The 14124-nt window shown below is 35.2% G+C and overlaps 1 protein-coding gene across 2 annotated transcripts in view; it reads left to right on the top strand.

Annotated features, from left to right (window-relative positions):
* Nucleotides 1-14124, top strand: part of LOC145279631 (uncharacterized) — a 61119-nt gene that overhangs the window by 18281 nt on the left and 28714 nt on the right. Inside the window, exons 1-2 of one of the 2 annotated variants that reach the window (XM_080130849.1) lie at nucleotides 4877-5079; nucleotides 12830-13176. In XM_080130849.1, coding sequence (XP_079986975.1) covers nucleotides 5012-5079; nucleotides 12830-13176 — 415 coding nt within the window. In that variant the 5' untranslated portion in view covers nucleotides 4877-5011. Of the gene's footprint in view, nucleotides 1-4876; nucleotides 5080-12829; nucleotides 13177-14124 lie in introns of those variants that run through there. The other variant, XM_080130848.1, reaches the window with a different exon arrangement.

Here is a 14124-nt window from a genome sequence, read left to right on the forward strand (position 1 = left end):
GTGTATTGATAATCACATTAAAACCCTTTATTTAAAAAGAAAATACAACTTTGTTATATATGAGTCATGGAATTGCATTTGTCTGCAAAAGATCTAACTAATTTGCATATTTTTTTAAACAGTCATTTTAATTGATTCGCTATTAGTGTTTGATCATTAGTTAACTAAAATAATGATTTATACTTGCATAATATTAGTGTAAAAACGTTATGGTAAACACAAACCTCTTTCTCTCTCTCTCTCTCTCTCTCTCTCTCTCTCTCTCTCTAATATATATATTATTTAATTGGAATTCATTGAGATGAGTATTATTATATTAATTTTATTTGTTGCAGATTTATCCTCATCTTAGTTGTTGTTTCACGTTTTTGGCCAACTATTCCTCTGGCCTTCATCAGGTGGTAACTGCAACGGGATAGGAACTCTGAATATCCTAACTGCATTCTCAGAAATTACTGCCATCCATAGTTGTCGTCTCACCACGTTTTGGCCAAGTAAGCTGGCTTTGGGTAGGTTGAATCTCTACGGTTTCAGGTGAGAATTGTCTGAAGATAGCGGTTTCAATCCTAACTAACTTGCTTGCTTGGCCTTGGTATGTGTTTGGGGGTAGGAGGCTGTTTTTAAGAAAGTCATGTAGAAGAGGGGTGCTCACTGACTTGTTGGGGTGGGCTTTATTTTTAATTTACAATATAGAACCGGATTGCAATCCCCAGAAGTAAATTGATCTGGAAAGATTTTTTACCCAAAATTTTCTATCCACAATATAAAAATATATGTAACGTTCTCTCCTCTGGGATCGTCTGACCACTCGGTTGTATCATTTAAGATAAAAATGAAATGTAATAAGCAATGGCCAGTGACTCCCTGTCTGAGAGTACATCTTTCAAACTGCTTGGCCTAACGTTCACAGGAAATATGAGTTGGAACAATTATATTGAAAACATTGCCAGGGCCGCTGCGAAGAAGGTAGGCTCTCTCTACCGTGCTAGAAAACTACTGACACCTGAAAGTATCCTGTACCTCTATAAGGCCACCATTTGCCCATGTATGGAGTATTGTTGTCACATTTGGGCTGGTGCATCTGCTGCTAGTCTCTCGCTCCTAGACAAGGTTCAAAAGAGAGGTGCCAATCTGATAGGCCCTGAACTGGCATCTAAGCTTCAGCTTCTGTCCCATTGATGAAACGTTGCATCCCTCTGCCTGTTCTACAAGTATTTTAATGGTGAATGCTCTGACGAACTGCAGACACTTGTGCCCCCATGACGTAGACACCCTCGACAAACCCGACAGGCAGCTAAATCCCACCCCCACACAGTAGAGATCCCTAGATGTAAAAAATCTTTCTACTCCAGTGGTTTCTTCCTCAGAACCGCTAAACTTTGGAATTCCATTCCAGGTCCCTGCTTTCCTAATTGTACTGACATGCAGAAGTTCAAGTGTAACGTTAACCGACATCTTGCTGCCCAAATCCCAACATAGTGCCCCAGTAGTTGCTGCCCCTGATAGTAGCCCCCCTACACCAAAGTGGCAATGTGCCTTGTTTGGGGTGAAAATGTAATAAAAAAAAAGACGTACCTCTTCACCCTACTGTATATCGATACTCTATGGCTGACTGGGATAGCTTCCGTACATTCATATCTGATCTACCTTTGCATTCCATATTTAAAAAGGATGTGTCCTCTATAGTATCGGACCTGACCAAATGGTTAATTGTAGGCATAGACCGATTCATACCATCCAAAAAATTCTAACAAAAACCTAACAGCCAGCCAGAATGTGCTGCTGCCATCACGCACAGAAATCACTTTTTCCATAGCTACCAACGTAATAGATGCACTGAGACTGAACCTGCTTTCAGGACTGCCAGCAACCACTGTAAAAGAGTAATAAAAAATGCAAGAGAGCTATATGCTCAGTCTGTTAAATCCAGAGTAGCTGAGCAGCGGCTTGGTTCCCACCAGTTTTGGCAAATAGCAAATAGGATCCTAAACAGAAGTGTGCGTTCTATCCTACCCATCCTCAATGGACCGGAGGTCATCTCATCAGCATCAGACAAGGCCAAACTATTTGCCAAGAACTTTGCAGCTAATTCTACCCTATGCGACGATGGCCACCAACTGCCTGTATTTCCTCCCATAACAGACAACACGCTATGCAACATACAAATATCTGTGCGTGAGGTCACCAAGCTAATCAAGAACCTTGATTCCAGTAAAGCAACTGGCCCTGATGGCATTCCAATTATAGTGTTGAAAAAGCTTCAACCTGAACTTGCTCCCATACTTACAAAACTGTTTAAGCGTTGTCTTAAAGAGAAGTGCTTCCCAACACCCTGGAAAACCTCATCAGTATGCCCTGTATTTACGAATTCAGGTGATAAGTCATCTCCCTCTCAGTACAGACCAATAAGTCCCCTGTGTGTCATGAGTAAGTTGCTGGAATCCATATTAAATAAAGTAGTCCAGCACCTCAGCAGAAATAACCTTCTTAGTGACATGCAATATGGTTTCCGCTTTGCCAGATCTACCGCAGATGTGCTAACTGTTATCTCATAGAATTAGTGAATCTCTCGACAAAGACTTCCTTTCTAGGGCAATTTCTCTTGACCTATCAAAGGCCTTCGATAAGGTATGCCATAAAAGCCAACTTCACAAGATTTCCAGCTACGGTATAATTGGAAATATTTTCTCAATCATTAAATCATTTCTTTCTGATAGACTCATAAGAGTAGTGGTTGATGGGCAGAAATCAGAGGCCCACAGTATTAATGCTGAATCCCTCAGGGGTCCATTCTGGGCCCAACTCTCTTCCTGATCTATATTAATGATCTTCCAAACCACATACTTAAATCATTTGTTGACATCTATGCTGATGACCCGACCATCTATGGCAACACATCAAAGGCCGTAAATGACAAAGTTCTCTCTGATTCTCTCTCCTCTGATCTTGAGCACATGGTACAGTGGGGGAAGAGGTGGCTGGTTACTTTTAATGCATCTAAAATCAGTTTCTATCTTTACATCATCAATACTCTGATCCCCATCAGACATCAATTGAAATGAATGACTCTCGTCTAGGGGAGGCTCCATGTTTTGATAAGCTTCTGAGATTGAACTTTACTCCTGACCTGAAATGGAACACGTACATAAAGTCTGTTGCCAAGGTTGCTGGAAAAATGGTAGGATTCTTCTACCGCTCCAGAAGATATCTCACTACTGATGCAATTCTCTACCTATATAAAAGCTAAGTATGTCCAAGAATAGAGTACTGCTGCCACATCTGGGCAGGAGCTGCTAAAAACAGCCTATCCTGCCTTGACAAAATAGACTTCGTGGCCTAGTGCCCTTTTCTCTTCCCTGCAACTTCTCTCCCACAGAGAAGTCTTTGCGAGCCTGTCTTTGTTTTATCGTTATTTCCATGGCAAGGGCTCGTCTGAGCTCCAATATCTGGTCCCCCTTCATCAATCTTTCATGAAAAACACCCATCTAGCTGAAATCACTGTCAATAATTTTCCCCATTCTTTATCTGTGCCTAAATCAAAACGTAGATTCCATGAGCGAAGCTTCTTTCGTAGAGATGCACGCCTGTCGAACTCTTTCGTTTGCCTGTTTCCCACCTGACTACAACTTGGATGTCATCAAGTCCAACATAAACAAATTTCTGATGAACCGCCCCCTTAAGTAAGACACTTTATCAAATTTCCATTATTAACAATTACTATGATATTATCCCATTGATTACTGTACACGCAATAACCCTTATCCCTGAGTGGCTTCCGGGCCTTGATAATTGGTGACTACCATGTAATAAAAATAAAAAAACATAGATTTTCTTTAGCAAAAGTTAAAAACTGGAAAAAGTTATAGCCCGTTGACTTGGAATGACTTTTATATCAAATTGATGGCTGAATATTTTAATTTGTACTCATTTTGCATTAGATACTAATCTCTAATTGTGCATCAAATGGATATCATAATACTTTGTTCGCTGCACCTTTATAACAAGTTTATGCAGGATTTCAGCCAGATTGGTCTTTTTACTTTGAGAAAAAGTAAGACACACAAAAAGAAATGTAATAATAAAATGAAAACAATCATCAAACTAAAAAAAAAACAAGAAAAAAATAATTAATGAGATATCCTCTTACAAAGCAATATGCAAATTAGTTAACAATAGAATGTTGATTGTATGCACATGGTCAGTATGTTAGAGCTGATGTTCTGTTTTGAATATAACTTTGTCATTTTAATCTCACTATCAGTGCAATCAATCATGTTGACACACCGGTTCTTGCCAGATCACCTAAGTTAAACAATGATAAGCCTGGCCAGTACCAGATGGGTGACCATTTAAGAAGGCTAGGTGCTGTATGTACCACGTCAAGTTGTAGAAATTTCCAGGTTTGCATCCCCGAATCAAGATAGAAAACAACAAGAAACTACCATCTGTACTTATATTTCTGAGATTACCATGGCGCTATATTTTTATTTTTTTATTTTGTTTTTTTAAATAGGCATCACCACTTCTCAAGTGGCCCCTGGGCCTTGATGATAAGGGCTAAAGAGTGTACAGTAGTCAATTGGATAATATAGTAATCGTTAGTAATGGAAATTCAGTTAATTTGCTAACTTAACTTAAAATTTGAAGAGCCGTGGTCACTCACATTGTTATAAAAACAGCAGGGCCACTGCATGCATGCATGCAGTGCAATAAATGGTCCAACCTTGTAAATCAATGAGGTTTATAGCTTTAGAATTGTAGAAATTAAAAAATAATAAAAACGTCTGGGAACAAATAAGTTTCTGCTCTGACAATGAAATCTGTTATGTCCAGAAAAGCTGTAAAAGGTATTAAAAAAACAAAAGCTATTTGTATACCTTCTCAGTTTAGATAAGATATTTAGCACAAATTATTCTTCTGACTTTGGCCTTAGATAAAAAAAAAAAATACAAACTTGTATAAATATAAGGTCGGCATCCGTTTGTTGATTACTATTGAAAATACATTCAAGATGTCTGCTGATTATATAATGGCTCACATTTCAAATGCTCCCATTGAAAATATTTCAACACTTCTAAGGTATTTTGTGTTAAATTTTTTCCTTAGTTTTTCGTAAAATCTAGTCATCTTTTCTAATCCTATTATTTTATAAAGTGTGTCTGGGTCAAATTATTTTTTTAATCTATCGATTAAATGGAGATAATTGTGCTGTATTTTTTTTATTATACAGTGTGTCCTCATCCCGATGGCAGGTTTTGTCAGCTGATCATGTTCCAGTTTGAAATAGCATCTTCATCATAGTTGCATCTTAAAATCTTCTTCATGTCTAAATTTAACCCAAGATTTTTGGGCAATTTCTTTTATCAGTAAGGGAAGTCATTTTTATGTTAAAGAAACTAAAATAATAAATTTGTCTTAAAGTTGATAGCAAGTAAAATGTTTTGTTTTTTAAATGGTGATAAAATTGGAAAACATTAGTGTTAAAGAAGAATTTGAATAAAAGTCGGGGTCAAATTATTTGGATTTGTGTAATTTAGTTGAATCTCTTAAAGTATGCATGGTCAACTTGTTATGAATTAAACCAGTTAAGATTGTGAGTTTTAATTGATGGATATCTTTAGTCATTTTTTTTATTTTTTTTTATTGTGTCTGTGTGTTCCTCGATTTATTGTAAAATACACTGTTTCTCTTTTCGTTTCTAAATGAGAAAATATCATTATTTTTCCTGAATTGCACTTTTTTTTTAAAGTAGAAACTCTCCAAATACCATTTTGAATGAGAATTTTTAATCGTTTGTTTAGGAGCAAAGTGTAGTATCTGTTCTGATACAACCCTTTTTTAATCTTAAAAAGTACTTTATCAACTCTTATTATAGATCCATTATCATCCTGTAAACCGCTAATCTTGTTTCTCTTTTGTGGAAGACACATAGCAGTAATTTCTTTCTTTTTTTTTTTTGTTATGAACAACTTGTCATGATGGGTTTTCTAATAGCAGTTATTAATGACAATTATTTGGTACTTATTATTTTGGGTTTTTTAATTTTCTTATATATGTGTGTTATCTAATACCTTGTAGGTTTTCCAACCTATCCTCTCATAGGGAGAGAGAATAGCTGTCCCATACATAATTGCTCTGTTTTGCACTTTAGAAACAAAGATTTTATCAGCTTATTTATTACATGTCTCTAGAGACTTTGTTTTGACGCAGCATCCTGAACACCTACTTCTAATCTTAACTTGGAGTGGAATTTTCTGATTTTCTACATTTTAAACTTTTTTTTTTTTTTACAGTGATTACCACTTATCAAGGCCCGGAAGCCACTCAGGGATAAGGGTTATTGCAAGTACATTAAGTTAGTGAGGAGATTTGCTGAAGTGTTTACTTAAGGGGGCGGTTCATTAGGAATTTGTTAACATTGGACTTGAAGACATCCAAATTGTAGTCCGGAGGGAAGCAGGCAGACGGAACAGAGTTCCACAGGCGTGCAGTTCTAAGAAAGAAGCTTTGTTCATGGAATCCGCGTTTTGATTTAGGCACAGATATAGAGTCCTATAAAATAGATAAAGTTAGGACTTTATAAAAAAAAAAAAAAAAAAAGTTAGAACTTTTTTTTTTTTTTTCTTAACAAAAAAAAATGTAAATTAAATATTTTCACACATCCGACCGTAATGACTTTTATACTATAAGTAGATAGGCACTCGACCAAGTTATCCGGAAGTAGAAATCTTCTTTCACTCTAGAAAGACTTATGTGGAAAACTGTTTTTGTTTGTTTGTTTTTTTTCATTTGTTTTATTTTTTTAACATGCCCACATCCAATATTTTTTTTTAACATAAGTACATCTAATATTACTACATTCGGTTCTAAACACTCCTAATGAGCATGAACAAAGTTTTTATAAGAACTTTTCTAAAAAGTTCCATTCGTAGAAAAGAATACTGTAGGATTGTTTTAATTTTTATTTATTTTTAATTTTATATTTTATTTTTCTCACTTGTCAAAAGTCACTTGAGGATAAGGATTAATAAGTTTCTCTCAAGAGGATAGCTCAACAAGAATTTAACATTGAACTTGAAAATGACCATGTTGTAGTCAGCTGGAAAGCATCTCATGATATTGTGTTCTACAGGCAGGCAGTTCTTGGAAAGAAACTTTGTTCATGCAAGTTTCATTTAATTCTATATACACAGAAAGAAAGCTTAATTATTTACAGTGGTTTTAGCTGAACTAGTTTTGCGAATGTTTTACGGAAGAGGGGGTCATAGCTTGGAATTCATTCACCTACCATGAAAATAACAATAGAGAAAAACCAGCAACCTTTGTGAGAAAGAGGTAAGAAAAGGGCATCCACCACAGATCTCAAAGTTGGTTTTGTACTCTTTCAAGGCAGAAAAGGATGCTCTGAAATGCAACTTTCCAGATATGACAACAGTGCCCCTTCATTTTAGTATCATATTCGATCCTATTCAGAAATGACAAGACAGGCTGCCTTTCGCCCACCCCAACCACTAACCTATCAATTCTGACTGGTTAGGTAGGATTACCTTTTCCAAAAATTGTACTAACTCCTTCTTTGCAAGCAGAATTGAATTAATGAAATACAAATTATGCAAATGTTTTCAGTGAAAGCTATGGATGGTGCCAAATAATCTATAATTGTTCACCATCTGCCTTGAACCACAGTGACAAACCCTGTGTATTGCTTTATTGCAGGTCAGTATTTTTTTAATTTTGAAATCGCTATGAAATGCAAAGAAGTGAAATTTGGTACAGTGGGAGAGCATAACAAGGTGCCTTATTTAGTTTTGTGGAATTTGAACAAATATTTTGAAAGTTATGTAATTTTTCTATTTTCTGGTAATTTTAAGTGTGTATCACTTTGTTGCAAGTGTCTACAAATGTATATTTTTGGTAATAAAACAATATTCTAACTTCATATTTCTGCTTATATGAAATAAAGAACATATCCAGTAACAATGTTAACCAAAAACAAGAACGAATTTGACATTTTGTTTAAGGAAATATTTATTTATCAACTAAACCCCCATTCTTCAATTGGTCCTGGATATGACCTTAAACTATATCCAATGGTGAGGTCTCACCTTGCGGGCTTTGGGGAGTGTGGAGCCACCCTTTAATTGCCATTGCTCCCAGGTCCACTCTGACCTGGAGTGGTAGTACCTGTTAGGGGTCCAACTATGGGTTAAATAGAATCTGAGGTAAAATAAATATACTCCATTAAAAATCGTTCTTCAAAATAACTAGATTTGGCATTAAATAACCTGAAAAAGGTTGATATGCCGTAAAACAACCAACCAACCCATTCTTCAAAATCATTTTGAATAGCCTCTTGTCAACTGATGATGTCAATCGGCGGATTTGAGATGTGTTGCTATAGAAAACTTCCAAAATCTTCCTCCAAAGTTCATCCTTCGACGAAAATTGAACAACACCTTCATAAACTTTCATCTTTATTAGTGACCAGAGCTGCTCAACTGGGTTTATATCTGGAGAACAAAGTGGCTATGTCATCAAATTTTTTCCACTAATGATTTAACGTAGGATGTCGTAGCCTTGGTTGAGGAGGATGGCACATTGTCATGCATAAAAATCAGTTTGCGATGATGCATCAATGGAAGGTCACACCATGGCGACAAATGCTCATATAAAAATAAAATATAAGACTGGCTTGTTAGTTTGACACCTTCTGACACTCGAAATGGTCCAATTAGTTCATCGCAGATTATTCCAGCCTAAAACATGACCCCTCCACCTCCCTATTGACGACAGAATGAATGAGGGGTAGGGAATCCAAAAGGACTTCAAACTTTGGCCCACCCATCTGATCTATCAAGGGTTGCTCTGGTCACCTGGGTGAAAAGAACATTTTCAAAGCTGGTTTTCGTATATTTCTGAGCCGAAGCCAAACGTTTTTCTTTATGAGTTTGGTTTCAAACAGGTTTTGCTATGGGCTTAATGCTCCTTGCAATTTCGTTTTAAGACATTGCAGCATATCTTTCTAGACAAGGAAGGTATTCCAGCGTTGTCAAATATAGCAGCACTTATAAGTTGACAGCAAATTTTTCTAACATCACAAGCAGAAACTGACTTTGTGTTTTTGCCCTTCCTTGGTTTTATTATCTTCATTCATTGAAAATCCAATGTTCTTTGATTTCTTCCAAGCTTCTTGGCTAGATCTACAAGAGATAAACCTTCTGCAAGGCCTGCAACATGTTCCTTTTCACTAGCTGTTAATTGACTCTTTCGTGGGCCTTTTTGGGAAACCTGCAATAGAGTGATACACACTTAAAATTACCAGAAAATTTAAAAAATTAGCAAAATTTTCAAAATATTTGTTCACGTTTCACAAAAATCATGGAAATAAGGCGCCTGTTATGCTCTTCCAGTGTTATACCAAATTTCACTTCTCTGCATTTCCTAGCAATTTCAAAATTTAAAAAACATTGACCTGCAATCAAGCGATACATAGGATTTATTAGTATATGTGTAGCAAATTAAATTTATTGATTCGATATGCAATGCTAAGACTAGTTTTCATAGTAGAAAAACTGAAAAAGGAGTAAAAACAAAAAATACTACTACTACTACTAAAGTACATTTAATAGTATATGCGTGCCATTTTGACCGTTGGTTTGGTATTATTAGACTGGGCTTTTGTTCAGGAAAGATGAACAAGTGCACAAGATTATAAGCTATTACAGCCTCCTGTAAGTTAAACTATATCAAGAAATCTGAATTAAAAGTTAAATCATAAAATAGAAAACAAATAACTTATACCAAACGCAGTATTTAATTATCTACTGAGGTGTATACTAAATTTTATTGCAAGCTTTGATTTCATTGAAAGCTTTGTGGCACAAAAATAAAGATGGTGGCATATATCACATCAATATTTATTTCTCTGCTCTTAACTATTCTGCAGTTTTACCAAATGGGTAAGTGTTGTATTGGTAGGCTTTTGCATTTTATGATAGTTAAATTCAAAAATACGTCTTTTTTTTTTTTTTTTTTTTTTTTTTTTAAATATGTGCCAGTATTATTCCAAATGCGTATGTCACACTTCGGTTAGAGTGGATAATAGGATTAAACTACATCTACCAGTAAATATTAGACAGTTACTGGTCATGGAGGAAAGGAAACTACTACTTTAAATTCTTTGTTTAACTAACTCTTCTACATCAGCAGTGCATTGCATGGTGGCTATAGTGGCAGGAAGTGACTTTCTTAATAAAACTCATTTTTGATGATTTTGATGTGCCATTCTTTGGATTCTTTTTTAACCGATTCCTTCTAAATTTTTCTTGGCCTGCCTTTTCCTCGCTTACCCTCAATTAGGATATGTGTACATCTGTTAATTCAACCAGAGCTTCGTTCATGATATCCATAACATTGTAAGTGGTTGCAACACAGAACACGCTAGTTTTGACCCATAAGCCTCAATAGCAGCAAGTTAACGAGTAGAAAGTAGACCGTAGGTTTACTTTTGTTAGCCTTGTAATTCTGTTCTTTTATTGTCTTTTGGTCCTTGCATTCCATGAGTGATGTTTCTGACAAAGGGGGAAAAACTGTTGTTTCCTGGGTCGGAATCTATTCCTCTAACACTTATTGTTGGCTAGTTTTTGACTTAAGTTTTTTTTTTTTTTTTTTTTTTTTTTTCTTAGTTACATCAAATAGCTTCATGCTTTGTCTGGAGAGATTTCTATTAAAAAAGCTCAAGGTGGGCAGCATAAATCCATCAAACTATTTCCATATCATTTCTCTGCCTCTTGCTAGCTTGGAGGAATTACATTTGAAAAATACCAACAAGATAATTCTTCTATAGGCCAACACTTGTTGTTGACCATCCAAAATGTGTGTAGGTTTTTAGCAAGGATTGTTTTTAAATTAAAAATGCTCAATCTTTTTTTTGATAGCTATTTGCATAAAATAACTTGGGTGCTCTTGTATAAAGAAAAGGAATCTGCAAACCAGAACACCTGACTCAGTCTGCAGTAAACAGTGTCCGGTCAGATTTGATTCCCTCATAATAAAGACTTCCTGTTTTTATTAAAAATAAGTAATAAAATAGGTGTTAATCAAAATCAGGGAAAGTTTTGTGGTGAATTTTTCCAAAATAATTTCTTTTACAAAAATAATTATTCAAATAAGTAGTTTCAGCCCCTCCCCCTCTTATATAATATTTTTTTTTTTATTATTGCTTGTTTTTTGAAAAGTATATATAATTTTTTTCTTTTCTAAGGAGGATAAAAGCATAGTACTTTATTTATTTCCCAAAACATTGAAATTGATATACTTTAGAAACCATATCTTGTGCTTGTGTTGAAGTTATTCAACTTCTGTATGAGATTTTTTTTTTAATTATAGCAGAATTCTAATGCTGGCTAAATATTTCAATTTTCGTCTTGCAGATTACACAGACAAATTTCTTTCAAAAAGTCGTCTGGTGAAAATAGCTTTTTGGAAATATTTTAAGGAGAATATGTCCCAGAATGGGTAAACTTAATTTCTTGAACAGAATTTTACAATTTTTAGCCCCCCCCCCTTTATGAAGATTAAAATCAACATATAAGGCTATTAAACCTTATGTCTAGAATCCTTAATCCAATGTTGATAAAAATCCTATGCATGATTTTGATTCTAGAAAATGTCTGAAATAGGCTTGGGTTTAAAGGGTTTTTGAAGAAATTGAAATTGAGGGAATTATGCTTAATTTGGTATGTAGTAACTATGGATGAAATTCAATGCAAATCTGCAATATTTGTGCTCATATCATGTTTCTTAAGCCGTTTAAAATACTAAGGAAAAAAAAAATGAAATTTAAAATATTTCCATTTCACAAATATGGAATATGTCTGAATTTTCAGTCTGCTTCCATTATTCTTTGCCCTTTTTGCATACAACAAATCAAACTGAAATATTGCCCACTTTTGGACAACTTAAGCCTAGCTGCTGTGTTTCAAAATGTATAATTGTTGGTTAATAAGTTCAGGAATGAATCCTGTTTATAACTGTATCAATGTGTGTGCGTAAGGCACTTTGTGTGTGAGTTCTTTCCCTATGAACTCTAAAAACAGCTGGGTCGATTTTTATGAAATTTTACACAAAAGTACTTTATGTACCTGGCAGTGTTCTTAGATAGTTTTTTTTTTATCAGAATATCTTCGATAAGTGTCGATAATAGAAATAATCTGAAAGAAGGAACAGGTGATTTTGAACAGAGTTAACATCACTAGTGCATTTGAGAAGTTTTATTACCACACAAACTGAAAGGCCCAGCATAAAATTAACAGTAGGTTCTTTGATATAATAGGGGCGTGTTCAAAATTAATGTTTATGTTTAGAGCACAAGTGAAGCATGATACTTGACTTTTGCATTTCAAACTTTAATTCAAGCTATCATAAACAATTTTTATTTTTTTATTTTTTTATTTAAGCAACAGTATGTTATCCACAGTGAAATGTAGACTACAATGTGTTGTGGACAAGTCACTGCGAGGAGGCACGTGAAACATCCTCTCATTTCAGTGCAATGGGTCTCCAACTTGAGCAGGCAATCAATTGGTTTGATTGAAAAATGGGAGATTTCACTGATTTCGATGACAATAAAAAATGGAGTGTGAAGCATTCGTTGATTATTATTCAATTTCAAGCAACGTCTTGTTTCCCTGTTTGTTTGTTTGTGTGTGTGTATATATATATATATATAATAAACATTTTTGAAATCCTTTTTATTTGACTTTTATAAAGTATCTGCACATTAATAAAATTAAAGTAAAGATTGTAAAAATGTTTTTATTTATTGCAGAAAACCTCGGAATGCATCCATTTTATATTACACATCTGTTGAACAAAATTGCGCAGCTTCTCCATCTGCTCCATCTTACAATCATAGCCGCAAAAAAATTGACCAATCGAAAAGATTTCCACAATGGGCATGGCGACTTTTATCCCGGTCTCTGGGTATCCAAGTGAGCCCAGGGGACACTCCCCTCTTTGGAACAATTCTTCACATGGCAACATTGACGTTTGCTTTCATGTTTACTGTTACTGGTGCTTGGTATATCGTGTCTGACGTCCTCAGCCACAAGACTCGCACAACTATCCTTATCGGATCCATATCTGTAGTCATTGGATTCAGTTGGGTTGCAATTGGTAAGTGTGTCAATGTCACTATTTTTCTTTTTTCTGTTTTTTAAATATTTTGATTTTTATTGAGACTAAATAATATAAATGTTGACGCTATTTCAATGAATGAAAAATTTAATTTTATTGGATGCTGAATATCTTGATTTTCATTATCTACATGAACATGGCCCAGTGCGTTCATTGCATTGACCGTGATTATCTCCTTTATTGTGCTGGTCCAAAGTTGTCCAATCCAGTCAGCCCTACAACAAAGGAATTTTCCCTCTAAAACAAAAACCACAAGCCCAATTTATAAACAAATATTTTTTTTTAAAAAGTGCTGATCATCTACTCAAGGTTGAATGGTATACTTGTAGATCTTTTCCTGACCAGACTATAACACAAAAGTCCCATTAGTTCAGAGCCCCAAAGAACCTACCCTTCCTGTAGAGGCACACTAACTGCTCTCATCAGCTCTCAGGAAACTCGACTCTGTCAAACATTCAACTCCACTTCTTACTCTTACTCCTCCACCTTCTCCAGAAGCCTGGCTATGATTACCTCCCCTTTCCATTTCCTAGAATCTTTTCATTCCTGATTGATTTTGGACTTTTTGTTAGTGGTTGCTATTCAGCCACCCAGAGGTTGATCGCTTGAGGCCTCCACTGGAGATGGTCTCTATTCATGAAGGCTTCAAAAAGGACGATCTTAGCATGATGTCCTCATTCAATGAGGTACTTATTTTTTAAACAAATAAAATACCTTTTGGATGGTCGGCAAAAGATATTTTCAGTTTTCTATACTCCCTCCTTTTTCCTTGGTTAAGCATCTATCGCTGCAACATCTGCTATTCATTGCTATTCATATGCACCAGCAAAACATACTGTGCAGTGCATGTTCATTTCTGTAACCTGAATGTCAGGGCTAACAGAATAATAGGGAAAAACTCAAATATTAAGGATAGAATGAAATACA

The sequence above is a fragment of the Euprymna scolopes genome, chromosome 7, assembly GCF_053919585.1.
Source record: "Euprymna scolopes isolate OS-2025 chromosome 7, ASM5391958v1, whole genome shotgun sequence".
Taxonomy (NCBI): Eukaryota; Metazoa; Mollusca; class Cephalopoda; order Sepiida; family Sepiolidae; genus Euprymna; species Euprymna scolopes.